General features: G+C 43.5%; 2 protein-coding genes across 3 annotated transcripts; one reads left to right on the top strand and one right to left on the bottom strand.

Annotated features, from left to right (window-relative positions):
- The first annotated feature begins 2,910 nt into the window (after nt 1-2,910).
- Nucleotides 2,911-13,410, top strand: syt5a (synaptotagmin Va). Of its 2 annotated transcripts, XM_064316115.1 has the most exons (11): nt 2,934-3,012; nt 4,647-4,724; nt 6,139-6,453; nt 7,579-7,593; nt 8,285-8,460; nt 9,171-9,266; nt 9,988-10,155; nt 10,719-10,886; nt 11,581-11,698; nt 12,441-12,574; nt 12,906-13,410. In XM_064316115.1, exons 3-11 carry the CDS (start codon nt 6,144-6,146, stop codon nt 13,113-13,115), a joined length of 1,395 nt encoding a protein of 464 aa, XP_064172185.1. In that variant the 5' UTR covers nt 2,934-3,012; nt 4,647-4,724; nt 6,139-6,143; the 3' UTR covers nt 13,116-13,410. The 2 variants fall into 2 exon arrangements, with proteins under 2 accessions (XP_064172184.1, XP_064172185.1); XM_064316114.1 differs by lacking the exon at nt 4,647-4,724 and having other exon boundaries at nt 2,911-3,012.
- A 3,765-nt stretch (nt 13,411-17,175) lies between these two features.
- On the bottom strand, nt 17,176-23,886 carry tnnt1 (troponin T type 1 (skeletal, slow)). The gene is made up of 10 exons (XM_064316130.1): nt 23,866-23,886; nt 23,180-23,201; nt 22,829-22,889; nt 21,912-22,028; nt 20,624-20,701; nt 19,917-20,030; nt 19,357-19,466; nt 18,539-18,629; nt 17,920-17,960; nt 17,176-17,430 (listed from the first exon to the last, which is right to left on the bottom strand). The coding sequence occupies exons 4-10, from the start codon at nt 22,008-22,010 to the stop codon at nt 17,385-17,387; spliced, it is 579 nt and encodes a 192-aa protein (XP_064172200.1). The 5' UTR covers nt 22,011-22,028; nt 22,829-22,889; nt 23,180-23,201; nt 23,866-23,886; the 3' UTR covers nt 17,176-17,384.
- Nucleotides 23,887-23,961: the final 75 nt, after the last annotated feature.

Genomic DNA, 23,961 nt, shown 5'->3' with positions numbered 1-23,961 from the left:
CATGCGATGGTCTTTCTTTGTCTGTTCACATTGACTGGAGGTGGAGTACCATTGGTATTCAGAGAATCTATCGGGGCTGAGAGTGATGTCCTTATGCAAGTGGGTAACAAGACTGGAGGGGCATCTTAAAGTGACTTTAAACAGACAAAGGTTCAGAGTGAATGAGAGGATCTCTCAGTGATTCTAGTGGAAGAGGCTAATTCACGCCTCAGCCCAGGTATGATAGGCTGAAGCTGTGACTGGCAGAGGGCAATCACACATATCATTACGTCAGTCATATCTCACATATCCGAACCTGGCAACTTGGGGACACACAGTCTAACACATCTCTGCCAGAAAGGAACCATTATTTATCCTGCTTATGTACCATTGTATGCAAGTTTGGACACCTCCGGTCATTCACAAAATGTGTACGATCACATTTGTTAATATCCATTTCCATCGTTTCCAAGAATATTTTGGCATTTATTCTTTTTTTTCTTTCTTATCTGTATTTCTCTGTGGCTGTTCCTTATGCTAATCACATGAACAGGATTGCACATGAAATGTATAAACGGTCAGCATTCATCATCTCATACACATGGGATATGCACACAATCAAAGGTATGCACATGTGTCATGAATCCCATATTGGTTTTTCGTAGGAACATTTTTAAGAACAAAAGTAAAAACAATTTAAGAAAAGTTTTGTGAACGAGGCCCAATGAGTTGAAGGACTCAATATGACCTCAGAGTTGTACAAAATTAAACTCAACATCTGAATGCACATTACACAATGCATGGTTACCGCATGATTACTATTTATTTACATTTATTATAAATTCAGAATAATAAACTGAAGTGAATAGGGCCCATGTAAAAGGTTTGGTACCCGGTCAGTTATAACTTTCTTCAACAGCTACACTTTCTTTTGTAGATCGACAGAAGCAGTCCCCCCCCCCCCCCCCCCCACCCCCACCCACCCCCACCCCCCCCGTTCGTTACAGAACTCATGTTAGCTTAGAAATATTGGTAGGTTTTTTTGCATGCGCTGTAGGCCTATGTGAGAGATCACGTTGTTGATAAGATTGTATTATATTGATTATTTGTCATTGTTAAAATAAATTACAGGCTGTAGGTGCTACAACGCAACCAACAACATTAAGACAGTCCGCTCACCTCACACGAACCCTACCCCATTCTGATGTGCAGAAAAGCAGATATCACGTGGAGCGAGCTGAACTAATACGTCACATGTTCCTACCAACATCATGTTTCCAGGAAAGTCAGCACCTTCTTGTCTTTCCGTCCGTTACACTTTTGTCACTGGGGACTCTAAAGTAGCGGTGATATACAGCAATACGCTGTTCAGCACTATTAAAAGTGGACAGCGACAGTATCTGGCCGAAATAATAATAATAATAATACATGCAATTGCTTCTTTACACAGTAAATTTCCCAGAGCAAATTCAACTCTGAGTCCATTCGGGACCACATGTAACCTACGCAGTAAGAGTTGATTTAACTCCGAACATTTTACGGTGTACAAACCGGTAGTTTAGCAAAGCGTCTAAAAAAAATCAGCAACATGCTAAAATATACCAAAGAAAATAATTTGACATAAGAGATGGACTGCGGGGTGGCATATGGTCAATATGGTCCTGTAACCGTAATCCTAATTCGATGTAGGCCTACAAGAAAATAGAATAGTGACAGAACGCTGAATTACTCCAATGAATAACAACTGAAAAATTATAACATCGAATGGTAAAGTTTAGCAAAGCTCTGTTCTGTTTACATATTTATTTCGCTTTTTTTGTCAGTATCACATGTTGATGAATTGACAGGTAAACTGTTTTCAGAAGAAACTGACTCCAGATGGATAACTGTCATGGTCCTGTGTTCTTGTCTGCGTTTCCCCTGTTGGGCCGCCAGATGGCGGCACTTCTGTTTTGTGTCCTGCTCCCCCTGTGTTAATTGTATGATTGTTTTCAATTGTCTCATTATTGGTTCTTGATTGTCTCGTTTTCCCTTCCCTCTCTGTGGCCTGATTATTCATGGTGCCCTCCTGTGTCTCGTCAGTGTCTGTTCTATTTAAGTTTCCCCCTCCCTTGACTCAGGTGCTGGTTCCTTGTGGTTATGTCAGATTGTTTGTGCGTAAGCCTCTGCCCCATGTGTTCCTGCCCATGTCTTGGTTTTCTAGTGTTTTTTGGAGTTTCTGCATTTCCTTTGTTCCTGTGTTTGTTTCCTACGTATGTTTGCGCCGACCGTATGTACCTGCCTGTGTTTGTGACCTGTTTGTGTTTGTTTGAATTACCCTTGTGTTCTGCCTGCCTGCGTTCTGCCCTGACCGTGTTCTGCCCTGCCTGTATTTGTGAGTCCCCCTTGTTTTCTGCTTTTAGATATTTTTTGAGTTTGTGGTTTTGCCCATTGTGGCCTTGTTTGTTCCCTGTTTGTTTGCCTGTTGGTAAAGTCTTTGTTAATTTTCCCCTTTTTGAGTTTCGTGGTTTTTTTCCCACTCTGCGCCTGGGTCCCAGCACCCGTACCGTGACAGAACCTTGGGATTGAGATTGTTTTGGATATTGCAGAGATCAGAAGAGGGCAGGATGTGAGCGCGCGCTGCGGGTTGTAGCTGAGACATAATAAAGCATGACAGAAACCGTCAGCTACTTTTCTTCCCGTAATGGCTGGGCAGGCGTACATCGTAAACAAAATAATTCTGACTCAAACAGGTTGGTAGAAAAAAGCAAAAGAGCAATACAACTTCGTGCTACTGAACGAGTCTGACAGAAAGAGATTAAGTCGAGCATTGGTTTCGCAACTCGATGCGCCTTATATAGACTGAGAATACAGGAACGATGATGCGCACATGATTCGGGAAATGTAGGAGATTAGCCGTGGGTTTGCAGAGGGTGGGAGGGAGGGGGAGGGGGAGGTAGGAGATATGAGGTGGTGCAACAGATTTTTCAGGCAAAGGTATTCCCAAGACGACAAAAGAGTCAAGAGAATTGGGAGAGGATAAAACTTTCTCGGGTAGGTTGTTTTCAAACTTTTTTAAGAACTAATTCTAAATAATTAAATGTCAATTTATTCGCGTATTTAGAAGCTAGATCATATTCCGTTCAGTCAAAATATTGGTTTTAATTTCCTACGGTGGAATAGAAAACGTTTACTCAAGAAAAACAGCCTGCTTATACTTTTGCAAGGTCGATGTTTACCTGGGAAATGTGGGAAAATTGTGTTTTAGTTAAATAATTTTGCATGTATGATGGTTCATTAGTCCATTGTGTTTATAAAAGTGCCAGCGTGTTTACGTGGTCACAGCTGAATAAATCTTACAGCCTCCGCCTCAGCCCTTTTCCCTCCCACATACCCTCCATCAAAGATGTAACGTGCACATTTGTCTTAAAACAAAGCGGAGAGTCGTAGCTGAAATGTACAATATTATTATTGTGAGTGTCCCTGTGCTTGATCTTTATATTTTTATTTTTAAAAATAGGCTTTTAACCATATGCGATTGTCCAGGTTGCTTTATGCGGTGTTAGTCTTTAGATCTTTCATGGGTAGCAAAATTATGTACTCAGAAATGTGCAAAATTATTTTCTAGAAAATCCCAAGCCTTATCTGTCAACCGGGAATCTGGAATAAATTCGTTTAGAGCGCTGTAGTGTAGTCTATCACCTTTTAATTCGAACATCTTTCGTGTCATGCTTCACATTGTTTTTTGGCCCACCTCGTCCACCCCTCGTTGGAGGAACCTTTTTTGTTTATTAACATAAAACAAATTCAAATTATGCGTACTTAATATATATAATCCAGGTCAAATCAATGTACTGGCGTTTCAGATTCCATCCATTCCACCCCCCATACATCTTCCCTGTGACACCCTGTCAATCACTGTCTGAACTCTCCTGAACCACACCCATTGCCTTTTCAACTGGCCAATCACACTCCAATCCGTGGTTCCCAGATATAATCTCTCTCCCCATCATCAGGTCTCATCCCACTACTCTCCTTCTCCCCTTATACTGTATAGTAATTCTGCCCCCTCTCTTCATCCAACAGAATTGGCATTGACTAACGTAGTTGTTAACATGAATTGATGATGTACAAATACATTAACAAAGCAGATTAACTTTAGTAGTTCAGTAGTTAGCGGTTAACAACTACATCAGTTAATGGTAAACCATGTGACCTTATTGTGAAGTGTTGCCAGTTTTAAAGTCATTATTCATAAGAAAGGTTTAACAGGGATATTTGTTGTAATTAGTCAGTGTAATTGCTTAGATCCAGAGGTCAAAGAGAGACTGAGATTCCGCTGGCCCTGCATTCTCTCGCAGTGAACCATAGGCGGGGAAAGTGTCACACATAATTACTAACGCATAATTATTGCATTATGGATATGTACCCCGAGGCAGCCTGTAGAAGGTGTTGCTGATTGTTCTTTTGTTATACGATTACAACGGAAAGTGCACTCTGCAAACCACATCCCTGTAACATTGGCTGTTAAAATCACAAGCCTATTAACGTCAGATCTACTCCCGACCCATTCTCATCTATTGGTGCATCAGCACAGCCTTGGAATTCTGTCGGAACTGATATCGGTTACGTTGTCATAGTGAAACTATGGGTAGTGTGGTATAATGAGCGGCAGTGTATTTTAATAGGTAAGGAGCTGGTCTTGTAACCTGAAGGTCGCAAGTTCGATTCCCCGCTAGGACACTGTCATTGCATCCTTGAGCAAAGTACCTAACCTGCTTTTTTGCTTCAGTATATATCCAGCTGTATAAATAGATGCTATGCAAATGCTATGTTAAAAAGATGTGTAAGTTGCTCTGGATAAGAGCGTCTGCTAAATGCCTGTGATGTATAGGCCTTCAACTAGTATTGAAAAACAATCTGTTTACAACTGTGTACAGTCATCCCTAATTTAGATAAGCTTTTGGATTGTTGGATTACCTTCTGAAATTAATCTTGTTATGTGTCTGTAGGGAGAGGCCATGATAATGCGGAGAGATTGGGGGGAGGGGGGGGGGGGGCGCAGACAGAGTATCAGATAGTAGGGGGAGATTAGGGTCATTAGGTAGTATTGCCAAAGCATATACAGAACATGTAAATGACACATAACACCAGGGTGACTTCAGAATATGCTGTTAAACATATTAGATGTAAAATGAATGAAAATGGCAATGCATTACAGTATTACTACTACTACTATGACTACTACTACTAATAATAATAATCCATAATAACTATCAATGAACTGCTATTGGATAGAAAAAACTGTTTGTGAGTCTGATATGCTAACTAGCATGTTAGCAAGCAACCTGTTGATTGTCACAGTAGCTCCATATACATTCAGCTACATCCGTTTGAATGAGAAAAACTACTGAACAGACAGCAAAGGTCAGGCCTTTTGGGGCCTATAGTTAAATACATTTCTTTACAAATAAGAAAAATGTTGAATGTAGCAGTGGTGATATGTATGTATAAATGAACTGAAGTCAGCAGATTTGTAACACTGGTTATGTGAACACCCACTGCTTTAACACTATATACATTTCTGCCAATTCATAGCCTTCTGGTTCATATTAAATGAATATTGCAAATTTAAAATGAATGTAAAGCACAAATCCTCATAGGAAGTTCTTATTAAAGCGTAGATATGTGCAAAATAAATGTATAAAATAAGTGGGTGCATGTTTACAAACCAATGTTAACGATTTTCTAATGAAAAATTGTTGAATAGAAATTTTCAGTGTCCACACAGCTAACAAGGGACATTTAGTTTTATAAAAAGACTGACATATATATCACTGCAATGTTCCTGTAATTGTGATACTGCAGTTAAGTTGTAAGCAGTCGCAAACAGACTTAGTCTGCCACACAGATCTCATTAAATATGTGGAGTGTATCAGTGCAGTGATGTCACACACACTTGTGCACACAAGCCTGATCCGGAGGAGGGTCCGGAGAAGATAAAGCTTGAGGGATAGAGGATAGGAGGGAGGAGAGTCAACCAATCAGATGGGGCTTTCCAGTACTTTCAGAGATATAGGGTATTACACACAGGGGACTTAAAGCATCTAAGTCACAAAGCTCAGATAAAATATACCGGACCAGCGACTTACTTCCCGCAATACCTTCTCTCCCCTATAGCTGCGATGCGAATGGCCGCCACGGAACGCCGGCGGCGACGGACGGCAGATCCGAGCGAGTGGGAACATGAGCGGGAACATAGACCGGAACATGAGCGGGAACATAGACCGGAACATGAGTGGGAACATGAGCAGGAACATGATTGGGAACACGAGCGGGAACATAGGCCAGACCATGAGTGGGAACACGGGCGGGAACATAACCCGGAACACGAGAGGGAACATGAGCTGGCCCCCACCCCACCCCATCACCATCACGGGCACAACTACGTACACATGAAGAACAAGTTCCAAAATGAGCATGGGCAACTGCCAAGTGAGTACTGAACACCACCACACTCTAATTCACTGTGTAAAACTGCTATACTGAACACCACCCCACTGTGATTCACTGTGTAAAACTGCTATACTGAACACCACCCCACTGTGATTCACTGTGTAAAACTGCTATACTGAACACCACCCCACTGTGATTCACTGTGTGACACTGCTATACTGAACACCACCCCACTGTGATTCACTGTGTAAAACTGCTATACTGAACACCACCCCACTGTGATTCACTGTGTGACACTGCTATACTGAACACCACCGTACTGTGATTCACTGTGTGACACTGCTATACTGAACACCACCATACTGTGATTCACTGTGTGACACTGCTATACTGAACACCACCGCACTGTGATTCGCTGTGTAACACTGCTAAGCACTAAATTTGAGTACTGTAATTTAGTGGAAGGAAATTTAATGTATTCCTGTCATATAAAATGGGTTCTGCATTCAGGTTATAAGAGACAGAGCTACCAGGTGGCTCTTCCTGTTAAGTCACTGCTCCAGTAAGGACGCTCTGGTGTAGTATCGAATCCGGACCGCGCCAATGGCGGCTGTGTCCAGCGGTCTTCACCAGTGGCAGGGATTATGGGACTGTCTCAGTCTGTCCCTACTGGTGGATCCGCTGCACACAAGGAGTCTTCCTCAGACTCATGTCTGTGTGTGAGTCCGACCAGCTATTTGCAGCGTGATAAGAAGCATTGCTTGGTGTTGTGTCCATCGGAAGAGAATGTGCTGCTTGGGGTATTTCGCGAAGCAGGATTGCTGAGTTAGCTGGATAACTGCGCTGAGTAAAACCTGGAACAGCTCTTTTTACTTCAGTCCATGTTCAAAATTTGAGAGGGTTCTGGGTTTTACTCAGTGCAGTTATCCAGTTAACTCAGTAATCCTGCTTCCTGAAACAGGGTTTAGAGGTCATTATGAGCACTGCAGTTTGGCTGGAGAAAAACGGGTAAAGAAAGCATGGCAGGGGATTTAGCAGAGTGTGGAGATAACAGAACCACGGGCAACATGCAGTGGCTTTATTCGTTTAAATCCAGCCCACCTCACCCTTCCATCATTAACATCCCTTTCTTTTCTTGTTCTTGTTTTCTCGCCCCTGTCACAGACCACCATATGAAGAGTAAGTCCATGTTTTCAGTCACCTTCCTGCCTTCATCCACCTCTCTCCTCTCTTTCACTTCCACATCCATTATTCCCTGCATGTTCTACCAATCAGCTTTCCTGCCGTAATGTGTAGTCATATCTGTGGCATATGTACGCTTCATTTACCCCTTGAATGTGTGCTGTAGTTTTCCCTCTAGGCATTTTCAAGGTGACCTTCATGCTATCCAGATTAAAAGGATAATGCCTATATTATGTATCTATTTCTGCATTTTATATATTATATATATAAAACATAACATTGCTCTGTAAGCTGGTTTTCCAGTTTACAACATCATGAAATATAATTTATATAACTTATATATTGTATACTAAATATATAACTTGATAATAATAATAATAATAATAATAATAAGAAGAAGAAGAAGAAAAATAATAATTTATTGTACGATAAAATAACAAGACTTTATATTATTTTATTATTATAATTATTAGTAGTAGTATTGCTGTTGTTGTTGTCATTAAAATGCAATGTTAATGTTGCCTAGTTGGTTTAAGTGTCTGTGCGTCTGTAATTGAGTCCTACCCATAAGCCCACCTGTCTGTGGAGCAATCCGTCCCTCTGCGTGCCTGCGTGTGTTCCTCCAGTGAAGCCCCTCCCTTCGCGCTGACGGCGGCTCGGCGTCTCACGCTCTGATTGGTCCTCGCAGTGCCCATGTGGGCGGTGGGCGCCCTCGTGGTGGTGGTGCTGGCGCTGGTGGGCTGCTTCACCTTCTGCGTCTTCAAGAAGTTCATCAGCAAGAAGAAGAAGCCCAAGAAAGTGAGGGAGAGGAAGGCGGGGCGCCGGCAGAAGGCTGGAGGAGAAGGAGAGAAGGAAGGAGAGAAGGTGAGCGGGACACAGAGTGGGGTGGGGGAAATAAGAGGGGGGGGGTCAGCCGTACCTCACACCCCCGATAATGCAGCGAATCTCTGCATTTTAGTCTGGAGGGACAGTCCTTTAGCGCTAAATTTACAGCTAATGCCCAGAAAAGATGACAGAGGATCCTTCATGTACAGAACTCATGAATTATGCCTATTATTGTTAATCCTGGGTTGTTTTACAAGGGTGAATATGAGGAATTGAGATAATCCTTTTGTTTTTCTTCTCTGTGCCCTGTCTCAAGCATGGATTTGTATGAGTTATGGTGTCTTGTAAGCCTGTGTGGGCTGGGCATCTTTATGATGTAGGACACTCAAATAAATCAAAATCAGAAATCATAAAAAAGGAATTCCTTTTGCGCTATGCTACCTGGTAATCTTCAGTCTGTTTAACTTGTTTTTGAACATTGAGGCGACAGTACTTCCATGTTACATAGAAGGTGTTTCAATAGTTCCTAAGAAATATTGTATAAAGGGGATAACAGCCCTTGTAATGGAACAAACATGGGAAGGATTGTCGTTATGATGTGTTTCGTTGGGCAGAGCAATTCGGATAGCATTTCTTCATTTATTGCTGAATCATATACAGGGCATCTCTCGTCTCCTCTATTGCAGTGCTGGAGTCATCGTCATTATCATCATTATAATGCACATTTGTCTTCTTTTTCTCCTCTACAGGAAGAGGGAGATAAGAAAGAGGGAGAAGCAGAGAAGGAGAAGGAGAACTTGGGGAAGTTGGAGTTCACCCTGGACTACAACTTCACTGACTCCCAGGTGTGTCTCTGTAACTGTACATCTCTCTCAGTATAGAGTATCTGTGTCTCTCACAGTATAGAGTATCTGTGTCTCTCTCAGTATAGAGTATCTGTGTCTCTCACAGTAGAGAGTATCTGTGTGTGTTTCTCATTATAGATTATAGTGTCTCTGTGTCTCAGTGTAGAGTATCTGTATCTCTCTCAGTATAGTGTAGTAGTCTCTCTCCCAGTATAGATTAGCTGTGCCATCTGTCAATATAGAGCATCTCTGTGTCTCTCAGTATAGAGCAGTGGTCTCCAACCCTGGTCCTAGAGAGATACAGGGTCTGCTGGTTTTTGTTTTCACCTTAAAATCAGCACCCAATTGAGACCAAGACACCAGGTGAGTTGAGTTAACTGTGTAATCAACTGCTGTCATTGATTCATGAAGAGCAGAGCCACTGTGAAAACCAGCAGACCCTGTAGCTCTCCAGGACCAGGGTTGGAGACCACTGGTATAGAGTATCTGTGTCTCTCTCAGTATAGAGCATCTGTGTCTCTCTCAGTATAGAGCGTCTGTGTCTCTCTCAGTATAGAGTATCTGTGTCTCTCAGTATAGAGCATCTGTGTCTCTCTCAGTATAGAGTATCTGTGTCTCTCAGTATAGAGCATCTGTGTCTCTCTCAGTATAGAGTATCTCTGTGTCTCTTGGTGTTGGTTGTTGACTCCAGTGCTGAAGCCCTCTCTCTGGTCTCTCCCAGCTCATAGTGGGGATTCTCCAGGCCCAGGATCTGGCTGCCATGGACATGGGGGGGACCTCTGACCCCTATGTCAAGGTCTACATGCTGCCCGACAAGAAGAAGAAATTTGAGACTAAGATTCAGCGCAAGAACCTCTGCCCTGTTTTCAACGAGACCTTCACCTTTAAGGTCTGCGTGGTGTTCGTGTGGCATTACCTTTCTGCATGACCTTCCCTCTGACCTCTGCAGGGTTGCCAGTTTTATGTTTTATTACTCATTGTTTTCGGAGCACTGGGTCAGGGATGCCATCTGGATGTGTGGGTCATCATCTCTATCAGGGCTGCCCAACCCTGTTTCTATCCTGTTTCTACCATCCTGTAGGTTCTCATTTCAACCCTAATTTGGCACATCTGGTTCTACTAATTATCAGCTCCACAACATCTCTAGCTGTTGGTTGAGGTGTGCTTTGTTAAGGTTGGAGTGAAAACCTACAGGACCGTGGATCTCCAGGAACAGGGCTGGTAGCCCTGATCTATATTTATTTGAATAGTTGAAGTAATTGTTGTATGACCTCCCAATTTGTAAAGCTGCAAGCTTTGGGGATGTTCTTTGTGTAAAGGTGCTTTAGATGGACATTCTTTGTGTAAAGGTGCTTTAGATGGACATTCTTTGTGTAATGGTACTTTAGATGGGCATTCTTTGTGTAATGGTGCTTTAGATGGGCGTTCTCTCTCCCTCTGTCTCTGAGTCAGATCCCCTATGCTGAGCTGGGTGGCCAGACCCTAGTCTTGCAGGTCTACGACTTTGACCGCTTCTCCAAACACGACGTGATCGGTGAGGTGAAAATCCCCATGAACAGCGTGGACCTGGCCCAGCCCATGCACGAGTGGAGGGACCTGCAGAGCGGAGAAAAAGAGCAGGTTCAGACCACTTAGCTCTCTACTTTTACCTTCCCTGTCTGCTGTTTCTCAGTGTGCCCTCCTTACACCATCGAGGGTTCTCTCTCTCTCTCTCTTTACCACATCCCTTCTTCTCTCTCACACACTTTCTCTCCATCACATCCCTTTCTCTGTCTCTCTCCATCACATCCCTTTTTCTTTCTCTCTCATTGCATCCCCTTTTCTCTTTGTCCATGGTGTCACTCTCCCTCTGCCCCCACTCTCTCCCTTCCTCTTTGTCTCTCTCTCCCCACTCTCTCTCCCTCTCCCCCACTCTCACTCCCTCTCTCACTGTCTCTCTGTCCCCTCTCTCTCCCTCTCCCCCCACTCTCTCCCTCTCTCTCTGTCTCTCTCGCTCTTCCCCACTCTCTCCTCTCCCCCACCCTCTCCCTCTTTCTCTGCTCTCTCTCTCTCTCTCTCTCTCTCTCCCTCTCCCCCACCCTCTCCCTCTTTCTCTGTCTCTCTCCCCCTCTCTCTCTCTCCCTCTTCCCCCACCTCTCTCTCTTCTCTCTCTCTCTCTCTCTCCCTCTCCCCCCCACCCTCTCCCTCTTTCTCTGTCTCTCTCCCTCCCTCTCTCCCCCATCTCTCTCTCCTTCCCTCTCCTCTCCTCTCTAAGACTGCATCCTCTCAGAGCCCCGTGTTGAATCTCCATCTGTTTAACTGTTTTACTCCTTAGCAAGAGAGGCTGGGCGACGTCTGCATCTCCCTGCGCTACGTCCCCACGGCCGGCAAACTCACCGTCAACGTGATGGAGGCCAAGAACCTCAAGAAGATGGACGTGGGCGGTCTGTCAGGTGATGACCTCGTTCCTACACCTTTCCTCTCTCCATCTTGCTCTTGTACAGAAAAGGTCTGGTGTTCACCCACAAACACGAACAATTCAACGTGTAATAGTCAAGTTAACACAAAGACAGAACTGGTGCAAATTCCTTTTTCAGAACGCATGAATCCTCAAGAGCTAATGTTGGTTCACTCTTTAAAATGGCCACATCATTTTTTTTTCATGTTTGATGCATACATATTCCCTACTCAGGATAATCATGACTTTCTTGGTGTTACATATTTTGTAAACAATTTCTACAGATTATTTTTTGTTGGTACAGTTGAATAAATTTTGAAGTTTCTGAAAAGTGCAACAGCAGCACCCGATGTTCTAACTCAGAAAATTTAAACCTGGTCCTGTAATACTGAATTCTACATCTTATACACTTATCCACAGCCTTTGCCTTATGGAACTTCACTATGCTTCAGTTTCAGTCACCATTGTTACATCATTGTTACTATGGTTTCAACAGTTCAATTTTTCTTTTTTTTTACATCTCCCTAAATAATGGCCTACTCTGTTTCCTAGCGATAAGAGAACGGCAGGTGTTTAAAGGCTTTGCCAATGAGAAAGAGTGCTGAGATGAATGGCACTCACTCAAACGGTGGGGCTCCGCCCCCACCCCCACCCCCAGCTGCCAAGTGCACCTTCCCTCTCAGTGTTTCCACGTCCTGAATTCAGCCAATGAAAATGCATTTCTGTCTTCCTCCTAGATCCCTTCGTGAAAGTGGTTCTCCAGCACAATGGGAAAAGGATTAAGAAGAAGAAGACCACGGTGAAGAAGAACACCCTCAACCCCTATTTCAACGAGAGCTTCAGTTTTGAGGTTCCCTTCGATCAGATACAGGTGAGACTGAGCACTGATTCCACACCTGCGCCTGTATACGTGCGCTCGTGAAAGATCACATGGCACTTTAGGAAAGAGTAGGGGTGTTATCTCCTGAGCACGGGCCAACAAAAAAAAATTACTGTCAACATCTGGCCACATGATCATTCCCCATGTAGCTGACTGGCTACACAATCCCTTGCATCTCCTACCCACATCGAGTCCTCAGGTCACTGTAAAAGAGAACCTAGTTCTCACCTGGCCCGCCTGGTTAAATGGTAAAGGTTTTAAAAAAGTATTCTGACAGTCTGATAGTGTACGTTACTAATGACCTGCCTCTCTTTCCATGTAGAAATTGCAAGTCATCATTACGGTCTACGACTACGACAAGCTGGGCAGCAATGACGCCATTGGCAAGACTTTCATTGGCTACGGGGCCTCCGGAGTGGGGCTCCGCCATTGGTCAGACATGCTGGCCAATCCCAGGCGCCCTATAGCCCAGTGGCACACCCTCCAGCCTGAAGAGGAGGTGGACGCCCTCCTTAAGGGACCCCATCGCTAAGCAACGCTACCCCCAGGGGGGTGTACGATACTAATTGCCCCCCATCCCCCCTTCAAAACACCCAACCATATGACATTTCTTACCTTTGTTTCCAGTGTTCACGTTTACGTTTGTGAGAGAGTGTGTGTGTGTGTTTGTGCATGTTTGCACATATGTGTGTTTGCGTGCATGTGCAAATAGGCTTAGAGAAGAGTAAAATTTGATTTCTTGGTTTCTATCACTGAAAACATTTTACATGTGTCATAAAACACTAATTTGTGTAAACAAATCTAAATAAATTACTGGTGTTAAGGGATGGATGGTGCAATGGGACTTTCTACAGGTGGCTTTTCTTATTGACTGAGGTGCAGAGGTAGCATTGTAGGGTGCACCGTGGTGTTCAGAGTTCTCCACTGACAGTTCAGTTCACGTAAATTACATTTGCATAGTGCTTTTAACAGAGAAACTGTCAAAAAGACACTTTGAGAAAACAGGAAATACTTGCACTGTTGACGATGAAGGAGTGGCTCCACTGCTACTGAAGTATAGATCTGCTGAGATATTACCAAAACGCATGGTGAAATGCATGCATCTTCTGCTAAACCATGACCATTATTCTGTAATAATGACAATGATGAAGGAGAAAGAGAATAAAGGAAAACAACAGGGAGAAGATGAATAGGAGGATTCAATTGCGTTATTGGAAGATATTGAAAACCGTGCTTTTAGAAGGGAGAGAGTTTTCAGAGACCGGAATGACTTTTTTGCGCATGATGATCTTCCAAAAAGTTTGCTTTTCTCTTTTGGTCCATGGTTATTCCTGACTAAACCCTCTTTTGTGCTAGCATTATGTAAGGGGAAATCGCTGATTGTAAGGCATGTTCAGGTGCCGTAAATTTTAAGTTAATTTGAGTTTCATAGATCACAGGTGCGTAAGTTACAAATGGGCTTCTTAGAACCTGCGTAAGCAAGGTTTTTTATGCTCAGTATCTTTTAAGAATCGAACGTAAGCACACCGTCAGAAATGATGTTAAGACTAAGTTCAAGTATAAATCTAAGAACATTTTTATAAATGAGGCCCCAGGGCTATGTCATACTGTAGGTTTATAGGTTTATGTGCATACAGAGAGAGGCTTCCTGTTTGTCAACGACATTTACAAGCACACACTCACAGTGAAGCCAAAGGGAACATGGAAGTCCCCACACACACAACTCATACGTGTGTACACAATCTCACACATACTGCTCACAAACTACCCTCCCCTACCCATTGGCAATCCCATTATTCTTTATCAGATCATGCCTACCCGTTGAACCCATACCATGTTAATGCTTTACCTATTACCTAACCTTTCTCATATCGTGTTTAACCTATTACCCCCAGTCATTATAATGCTTAACCTATTACCCCAGTCATGCTAATGCTTAACCTATTACCCCAGTCATGCTAATGCTTAACCTATTACCCCCAGTCATGCTAATGCTTAACTTATTACCCCGGTCATGATAATGCTTAACCTATTACCCCCTGTCATACTAATACTTAACCCATTACCCACAGTCATATTAATGCTTAACTTATTACTCACAGTCATACTAATGCTTAACCTATTACCCCCAGTCATGCTAATGCTTACCTTATTACTCCGGTCATGATAATGCTTAACCTATTACCCCCTGTCATACTAATACTTAACCCATTACCCACAGTCATATTAATGCTTAACTTATTACTCACAGTCATACTAATGCTTAACTTATTACCCCCAGTCATGATAATGCTTAACCTATTACCCCCTGTCATACTAATACTTAACCCATTACCCACAGTCATATTAATGCTTAACTTATTACTCACAGTCATGATAATGCTTAACCTATTACCCCCGGTCATGCTAATATTTAACCTATTACCCACAGTCATATTAATGCTTAACTTATTACTCACAGTCATACTAATGCTTAACTCATTACCCACAGTCATATTAATGCTTAACTTATTACCCACAGTCATACTAATGCTTAACTTATTACCCACAGTCATACTAATGCTTAACTTATTACCCCCAGTCATGATAATGCTTAACCTATTACCCCGGTCATGCTAATGCTTAACCTATTTAACAAAACTTTGGATACTCATACTAAAGTTGTGTGAGACTTGAATAACTGCAAGCAGTAGTCTAAAAGGTATTTTCTGGCCTCAGCAAGTGGAGCTTCTGTATAATTTATGTGAATGTAGTCATATCCGCATAATATTCCATTTTTTATAGTATTTTGGAAAATTATTGGCAGAGTTCTTCAGGTAAAAGGCGTGAGCACGTGCAGTTTGGAAGTATAAATTCATTGTGACAGGAAATGATCCTACTTTAGACCTGACAAATGACCACCCTGATGCATTCATGTCATATGGAACAGAAGGTAGCCATGGGAAACATCCCCATGATTACGCCATACAAGGCTTCATGCAAGTCATAGGAAAACTCAAGATCGCAGTAACCCGTCTCGTGAGATGGCCTGTTGCAATGATTATTCCCAAGGAATGTGAATTTACGCACCAAACGAACAGTTACGTAGCGTTCAGCTCCGGTTTTAAGATAGGTAAGGTAAGTTGGCTGTGTGGGGTAAAAGAGCATTCACGATCAAAGCAGCAAAGATTCATGATTTATTTACCTTGAGCGGTGGGCTTTGGTTAAGCTGAGGCATGTGTGTGTTTGTGTGCTCGTCATGTTTTTTGACACCTAGTCAGATATATCAGAGCTTTCAAAGAAACCTAATTCCAAGTTGGAATTACAAGTTGGATGAATCTACACACCTTCTTCTCAAGGCCTTGAACTGCTGCTGATGGGAAGGAAACCACGAAAACCCCAGAGGCACTGTGACCCTTCCCACCAGCAGTTCGACACCTCTGCTCCATGGCATTGTATCGGCCACCAGGGCGCACACACACAGGTCAGAGAGGATGAACTGGAATGCTCGCTAAAGAGCTTCTCTTTCTATTATATTAATTTGCCCGCTGCTTATACGTTTTCTGTCAGTTTAGAGTGAGCGTTTTGATATTGTTTTCTCATGAAGGATTACTCGTTCTCTGCGTTTTGCTGATGAGTCGTCCAACTTTGTCCTTGTTCTGACCTACCCATAGGCTTATCCAGACACGTGAGCCAGGAATTAAGAGGGATGGAAAGATAGAGACAGGACAGAGCGCAGCTGGTCTCCATGGTATTATATAATATTTTACATCTTCATGCTAGTATTGAATATCCCCCAAAATTACAGCTCTCGTGAATTGTGATGGCACGTTACCCACTGTGTTTGGTGGAAAGAGATGTTTTCATGCGTCTATATTTGAAGCGTAGCTCAATGCATTTTTTTTCCATTTTAGCAATCAACAATTGCCACACCGCTTTGCTTATATAGTCAGACATTAAGCTAAAATATTCTGCATGTGCCCCATTTAAAGATCGATAAGGCACAGGCGCATTTGTTAAATACTGTACCGTCACATTCCGTGCAGATACTCTTACACGCATCATGAGTGTTCGCACAAACATACTCCTCTTCTCTTGCTCTCCGCCAGTCTCAAAGCCTCAGTCAGAATATCTTCTTATTTTTTCCTAGGAGCTGCCCAAATCTGCCAGGTCCAATATCTGCCCTTTGGAGCGAGATACTGAAACTTAGTAAACGTCTATATATAAAGAGTTCCAACTGTCCATCCAAAAAAAAAACTATCGCAAACCATCTATCTGTGTGAGAACAGATCTGTATAAACACCAAGGCCAACAGTGAATAAGTCTGTTTATTATAGCGCCAGGCCAGAGGAACGTATGACTCTGTTGGGTTTATGGGTTTATGAATCGTAGTCACATGTGCCCTATTATGGGAAGTAATCCTCTCCTAATGTCTTTGTGTCTGTTGTTACCGTGCCTCTATGATATCAATCAGTGAGCTCCTCCCCCCACCCGCTGGGTCTTTGTACAAACGGTTGCTGAGCCGTTAAAGAACAGAATTCACACTCGCGTTTTGGTGTATTGTACGTACGGAAACCGACGGGTTTCTCAAAGAGGCAATTGGGACTATTACGTGCTGAGTAAAATGCAAGCAGTTTTATTATTTATACATCGTGTGCTATCGCTTCAGGGTCAAGTGCATGCATTTAAAGCAGGAAAAGCGTGGATGGAAAAGAGGTACTGATGTTCATCTTGTTCCCGCTAGCTTCCTGGAGCAGCATAAGAACAGTCTCCGCGTTCAGTCGTCCGTTTTGCGTTTCTGTCGTTTCCTCTAGGGGGCGCTTCACTTCCAGCGACCCCCGACTTTGCCTTTTCCGTGGACTTTTTTGCTGCAGGAGTGAGGAGACAGAGAGCCAGGATAAGAGTGGGGAAAGAGGGAACGAGTGAAACAGAATATATACACCACCGCCAACTACATGTGCACCCACTCTTTCCTTGCATTTAGGCCACAAGATAAAGATGCATGCTTGTTATTAAAAAAAAAAAATTAATTTAAAGGAAAAATGTAGAAATTTCCTGCATCCATCCATCCATCCATCCATTATCTATACCCGCTTACTCCTGGTCAGAGTCGCACGAGGAGCTGGAGCCTATCCCAGCATGCACTGGGCGAGAGGCAGGAATACATCCTGAACAGTTTGCCAGTCCATTGCAGAGTACACACACCATTCACTCACAAACTCATACCTGGGGCAATTTAGACTCTCCAATTAACAAAGAATTAGTAAACATGTTTCAAGCAGACGATGATATTACTGTAAACATATTAGCAAACACATCAGCAATTAAGAGGTGTACACAAAAACAGATTTTCTTACAATTTCTGGGCGTGAGAGATTCTATTCAAGAGAACAATAATCTGGAAAAAAAAACAAGATAGCAAAAATAAACAGCAAAAAAGAGGAACAAATGAGTACCAAACTTTAACTTATTTCTTTCACAGTACTCCCTTTTTTCGACCCAATGTGTACCTCTTCTGAAGGAACAGTACAGAAGATATGAGCTCCTATTACCCACAAACCAGTGACTATTTTACACACTGCAGGCCAGGCAACATTACAGGTTACCCATTATCAATAAGAGAAGGAGCACAGCTCGTACTGACAACTGGTAACATGTGGCCCCCTGCAGAGTTTTTGGGAGGAACTAATGCAGCACTAAACCTGAGGAGCCAGGTCCCACTCAAACTCACTGTACACCCCCTGGTGGACAAAGCCAGTCAATGCGGCAGTTGCCAGCCCAGTCTAACATCTGCAATATCTAGGCTGAAGTGTCTAGGCATTACTTTCCAGAGACAACCTTTAATGAGCCAATCAGGAGTCCAATTTTTTGGGGCTTTTTTTTTTTGCTTGTAGGCTAGCTGAACTTCTTACATATGTAATTTAAACTGTGCTGCGTAAATAACGCATTCGCAGACGTATCACCGCTCCCTCTCACCTCATATTTCTGCTTCTTCATGTGGTCGATGAAGTCGAATTTCTCGGACTCCAGGTGATAGATCCAGTTCCACATCTCCTGGGCTCGTTGCCTGGGATAAAAAGGGTTAAAAAAAAAAACACAACGAGATTAATATTACACAATTTACACTATGTGGGGCTGAGGTTTCTTGTTAGTTCTTCAGGACATGGCCTGTAATTTAATTCATGAATTTGAAAATTCCTGTGATGCTCCACGGGGATTTTTCAACGAATTAACTTAAGTTTTATGCACCAGCTGCAATCACATTTACTGTGATGAGACAGCCTGTTGTATTTTTCTGAAATATTATCGTACTTATTAATAGCAAATAATGTAATACTACATAATGACAAATGCATAAAAAATAATTATTTTGACATATTTTATTAATTTTGACACTCCAGTGGCAGATAATTAACATTAATCAAGCAACCAATTGACACTTAGTATGGGCAGTGTGGCCCCATTTCACTAGCTTCAAATGGTAGTTAGACAACAAGATTTCTTGAAATGAACATATAATGACTATTGACTAACTCCATGGACCATACACCTTCATAGCAAATGCCAGGGAAAGACTCACACAGGACACACACTGGGCACAGACTCGCCTGAGGCCTGGTCTGGGTACAGACTCACCTGAGGCCTGACCTGGGTACAGACTCACCTGAGGCCTGAGCACAGACTCACCTGAGGCCTGGTCTGGATACAGACTCACCTGAGGCCTGACCTGGGTACAGACTCACCTGCGGCCTGACCTGGGTACAGACCCACCTGAGGTCTGGGTACAGACTCACCTGAGGCCGTCCTCTCTCAGGTTGTCGATGCCCAGCGGTTCGCGTCTCTCTGCCAGAGTTTTCCTCTTTATCTCCCGACCCGTCTGTCGCTTCCCCCTCCTCTGCTCCGCCTGGAATTGGCAGAGATAAACAGCATATAATAATAATAATAATAATAATAATAATAATGATAATAATAATATATTTATTTATTTTCAGCGCATGCCTTGCAAAGTGCACAGTGTTTTTCAGCAGAAAGTGTAGTTACATAATAATACAAAATGACATATTTACATCTGAGCATTACTCATGACAGTGGTGTATCCTCCTTAGCCCATGGTGTGCTAGTTTCTCATCATAATTCAGCTTTAGTTTGTCAGTTAGAGCCGTTTATTACACGGTTACCTCACCTCGGTTCTTTACGCCATAAAGCAAACCCAGCAGACCCTGGGGCCCTCCAAGGGCAAGAGTGAATACGGCTGATTTACGAGGCTGTTTATGCGAGCGCCAGGGCAGTTATGGTGGTTTTACGTGTGTGCATGCTTGGATTTATGTGGCCACAAGACCAAGCAGGCCCCGACCTTGGCCAGGAATCCCCCAAAGTGGGCCCCCATGTTGGAGAGAACTTTCTTCTTCTTGGCCTCATCGTCAGCTCTCTTCTTGGCCTCCTCATCCTCCTTCCTCTGGCGCTCCTCCTGAGGAGAGAGAGAGAGAAAGAGATAGAGAGAGAGAGGGATAGAGAGAGAGAGAGAGAGAGAGAGAGAGAGATTAATTAATACTTCATTAATGTAGGAAGAACAGAAGCATCATATGCATAGTAAGTAATGCCTATTATCAGAGTCGGCTCATCTGCAGCCCTGACATGGTTAAGCGGCCTCTGTGTAGCATTTATTCTTATTACTTTGGGGTTCAGGGTTCACCTTTGACGGATATGAATCTGATCTGTATTATGGTTGCAGGTTGGCTAAAGTTAATTCTCATATAGTGCTACACTGGTGTAGCACTTAGTCTCGATTACTACACTAGTCTGGGTATGTTGTCAGTGAGGTCTAGCACTATCGCTGAAATAACTCGGGTGGATGACCTTCTCACATTCTCACGTTATGAGGTCACTCTGGGTAAGAGCTTCCATTAAATGATCACAAGGTAATGTACTTCTGAAAGTAACGCACTTCTGAATGTAATGTAATGTCATTCTGCCATGAAAGTACGGGTCAGACCCAGCTCATGTCACCGGAACATTCCAGTGCTGCTCCTGTCCGTACCCCGGCGCGCAAATCGTTCTCACCGCGATTCTCGTCTGTCTGTCACGCTCCTTCTCAGCTCGAAACCGCTGTTGCTCCGCCCTCTCTGACCGACGCCTCTCCTAATGGACAGAGGGAGAAACGGCATGTCTGTGCTAGTGTCTACCACGTCATCACAACTACATCATATCTGTCACATGATCTGACACATCTATACAGGCTGCCGGGTGGCTCAGGCTGTTAAGGCACTATTCTACTGCATGGATGGGACCCACATCCTGGTATCTGTTAAGGCTCTGTTCTAGTGCATGGATGGGCCCCACAGTCTGGTATCTGATAAGGCACTGTTTTAGTGCATGGATGGGCCCCACAGTCTGGTATCTGTTAAGGCACTGTTCTAGTGCATGGATGGGCCCCATGGTCTGGTATCTGTAAAGGCTCTGTTCTAGTGCATGGATGGGACCCACATCCTGGTATCTGTAAAGGCTCTGTTCTAGTGCATGGATGGGCCCCACAGTCTGGTATCTGTTAAGGCACTGTTCTAGTGCATGGATGGGCCCCATGGTCTGGTATTGTAAAGGCTCTGTTTAGTGCATGGATGGGACCACATCCTGGTATCTGTAAGGCTCTGTTTTAGTGCATGGATGGCCCCACAGTCTGGTATCTGTTAAGGCACTGTTCTAGTGCATGGATGGGCCCCATGGTCTGGTATCTGTTAAGGCACTGTTCTAGTGCATGGATGGGCCCCATGGTCTGGTATCTGTTAAGGCTCTGTTCTAGTGCATGGATGGGACCCACAGTCTGGTATGGAATCTGGGCCGTGCCCCGCAGGTTGACACAAGTTTGGGCAGGACTACAGCATCTCATCATGCACCCAGAAAGCCATCCCGTCCCGTGACTCATGACTGTGACCCCACCCAGACAGCGACTCCGGGCCAGATTCAGCCACAGCCCCAGCCCGGAGTCGCTCGCTATCTGGGCGGCAGCTCACATGCAGGGGTTTAGCACTGAGCGCTGAGGGAGATGCATTTGAGCACTCCAAATGAGAGAGGGAAAACAGGGGCATCATAAAGTAACATCAAACTAACGGCCCACAACGGGGTTCCAGAATCGATCTTAAATACAGGTGCATCCCCTGTCCCGCAAAAATGGTTTGACATTCACATGCAGACTATTTGATTTTTAATTTAACCTGTATTTAAGTAGGTAAAAGTGATTGAGATTATATTCTCATTGACAAATACAATGCAAACTGAAACAAACTGAATCAAATAGAACTAAATTTAATGTAACGGAACTAAATAAACAGAGAAAAAAAGAGAGTTTACTGACAATCCTCTCCTTCAATGCGATGAGCTCCTCCTCCTCTTTCTTCCTCTGCTCAAAATGGACGTCGATCAGGGTCTGCAGCTCCAGCAGGTCCTTCTCCATCCTCTTTCTGTGGATGTCCTGTGAAAGAGCAGCACCAGTGTTCAGCTCCCTCTGTGTGTTCAGCTTCAGTAACTATCTCAGACTGAGCACCAGTGTTCAGCTCCCTCTGTGTGTTCAGCTTCAGTAACTATCTCAGGCTGAGCACCAGTGTTCAGCTTCCTCTGTGTGTTCAGGTTCACTAACTATCTCAGGCTGAGCACCAGTGTTCAGCTCCCTCTGTGTGTTCAGCTTCAGTAACTATCTCAGACTGAGCACCAGTGTTCAGCTCCCTCTGTGTGTTCAGCTTCAGTAACTATCTTAGTATTGTCAATTACTAACTAGTAGGCTTGGTACACAACAGTAATGACAGTATGGAAGAATGTAGACCTGAGTCAAATAGACCTGGTTCAAATACGTATTTGTTTTGGATTCAAATATTTTTATATGCTTTACTGATCTTGTCTGGTGTATTGGAACCAATGAAATACTCTCAAAAAGTGTAAACCCCACCTTCTGGTCATGCTGGCAGGCTCAATTACACCAGGCAAGATCAATATAGCACAGAAAAGTATTTGAATCCAAAACAAATACGTATTTTACCCAGGTCTGATCATACCTGTTACACCTATTACACCAGTAGTCTGCTACACAGTAAAATGGTCAGTCTGGTACCTACTGGACTCATATGTACTCTGTTACAGTTGAATCAACACCGGACATTTTACTGTGCTCAGTTTGAATGTAAACTGCAGACAATATTTTTGCATAGACTCAATATTCTGTTAATAGTTTTTGATTGTTGATCATTATTGTTTATTGATAAAGGAGAACGGACTCACATCGAAGTCCACTCTGTCCCCCTCTGGGATTTTGGGTGGGGCAAGCTGAGGGACCAAGGGCCTGTGGGAGAGAGATGGGGGGTGGAGGGGGGGGTACCCTGAGCTCCTGTGCATCTGTGCAGTGCTCATTCGTGGATATTAACGTTCAGTATCATCAATGTTAAGCTACTTTCAATGGAAACATCCTGAGCAGCCCCTATGTAGAGTCTAGGTTTCATAGCTGAACAAATAAAACTGCCTCAGAATAAGTTCTTTTTAAGATACAAAGATTTGAATGATATTAATGACATACGCTTATACTTTTGTATTATGTTTGTCCTGTAAGTTCATGTATAAGTACTAAGTACATACTTTGGTCTAGGACGTTCCTCCTCTGGGGGGGCGGGGGGGAGAGAGAGAGAGAGTGAGAGAGAGCAAGAGAGAGAGAGATTCATTAATACATGTAGGAAGAACAGAAGCATCATATGAATAGTAAGTAATGCCTATTATCAGAGTGGGCTCGTCTAGAGCCCTGACATGGTTAAGTGGCCTCTGTGTAGCATTTATTCTTATTACTTTGGCGTCCATTTTCAAGATCTTGCCTAGCGTCCCACAGACTGACGTGTTCGCTTCCATAATCAAGTGTTTTTATTATGGGACAATGTATCTGCTAGACTAGTAGCAAAGCTACTCTCATTAATTGTTCGTGGCAACTGCAGAATTGTGATTATCCTAGCAGTAGAGGTAGTGTAATGCGAATGAAGGTGTCTGTTGCACCACAGTAGAACAACCAGGACCAGCTGAACCAAAATAAGAGCAACAGGCAGTTCCTCCATACAATAAATCACACCTCCAACACACATCTATCAGTCCACTTAAGCTCTGCCCTTAACAATGCATGAGCCCAGCAGCAAGTGGAGGCCAGCTACTTTCATTGGTCTCTTCGCTGTATCACGGAAGGTACAAAATGGCCGACGGGGAAGTTAGAGACAACAATGGGAGCAATTTGGGTTATCAGAATGAAGCAAATTGATGTTAGTGTAAACTCCAGCCCTCACCTTCCTCCTGGGCATCATGATCTGATGTGAGATGCCAAAGAACGACAGAGCAAGAGAAAGAGTGAGAGTGGAGGAGAGAAAGAAGGCACAAAGACC

The sequence above is a fragment of the Anguilla rostrata genome, chromosome 17, assembly GCF_018555375.3.
Source record: "Anguilla rostrata isolate EN2019 chromosome 17, ASM1855537v3, whole genome shotgun sequence".
NCBI classification, from domain to species: Eukaryota; Metazoa; Chordata; class Actinopteri; order Anguilliformes; family Anguillidae; genus Anguilla; species Anguilla rostrata.
The sequence above is the reverse complement of the archived record's forward strand: the minus strand, read 5'-3'. Positions and strand labels throughout refer to the sequence as shown.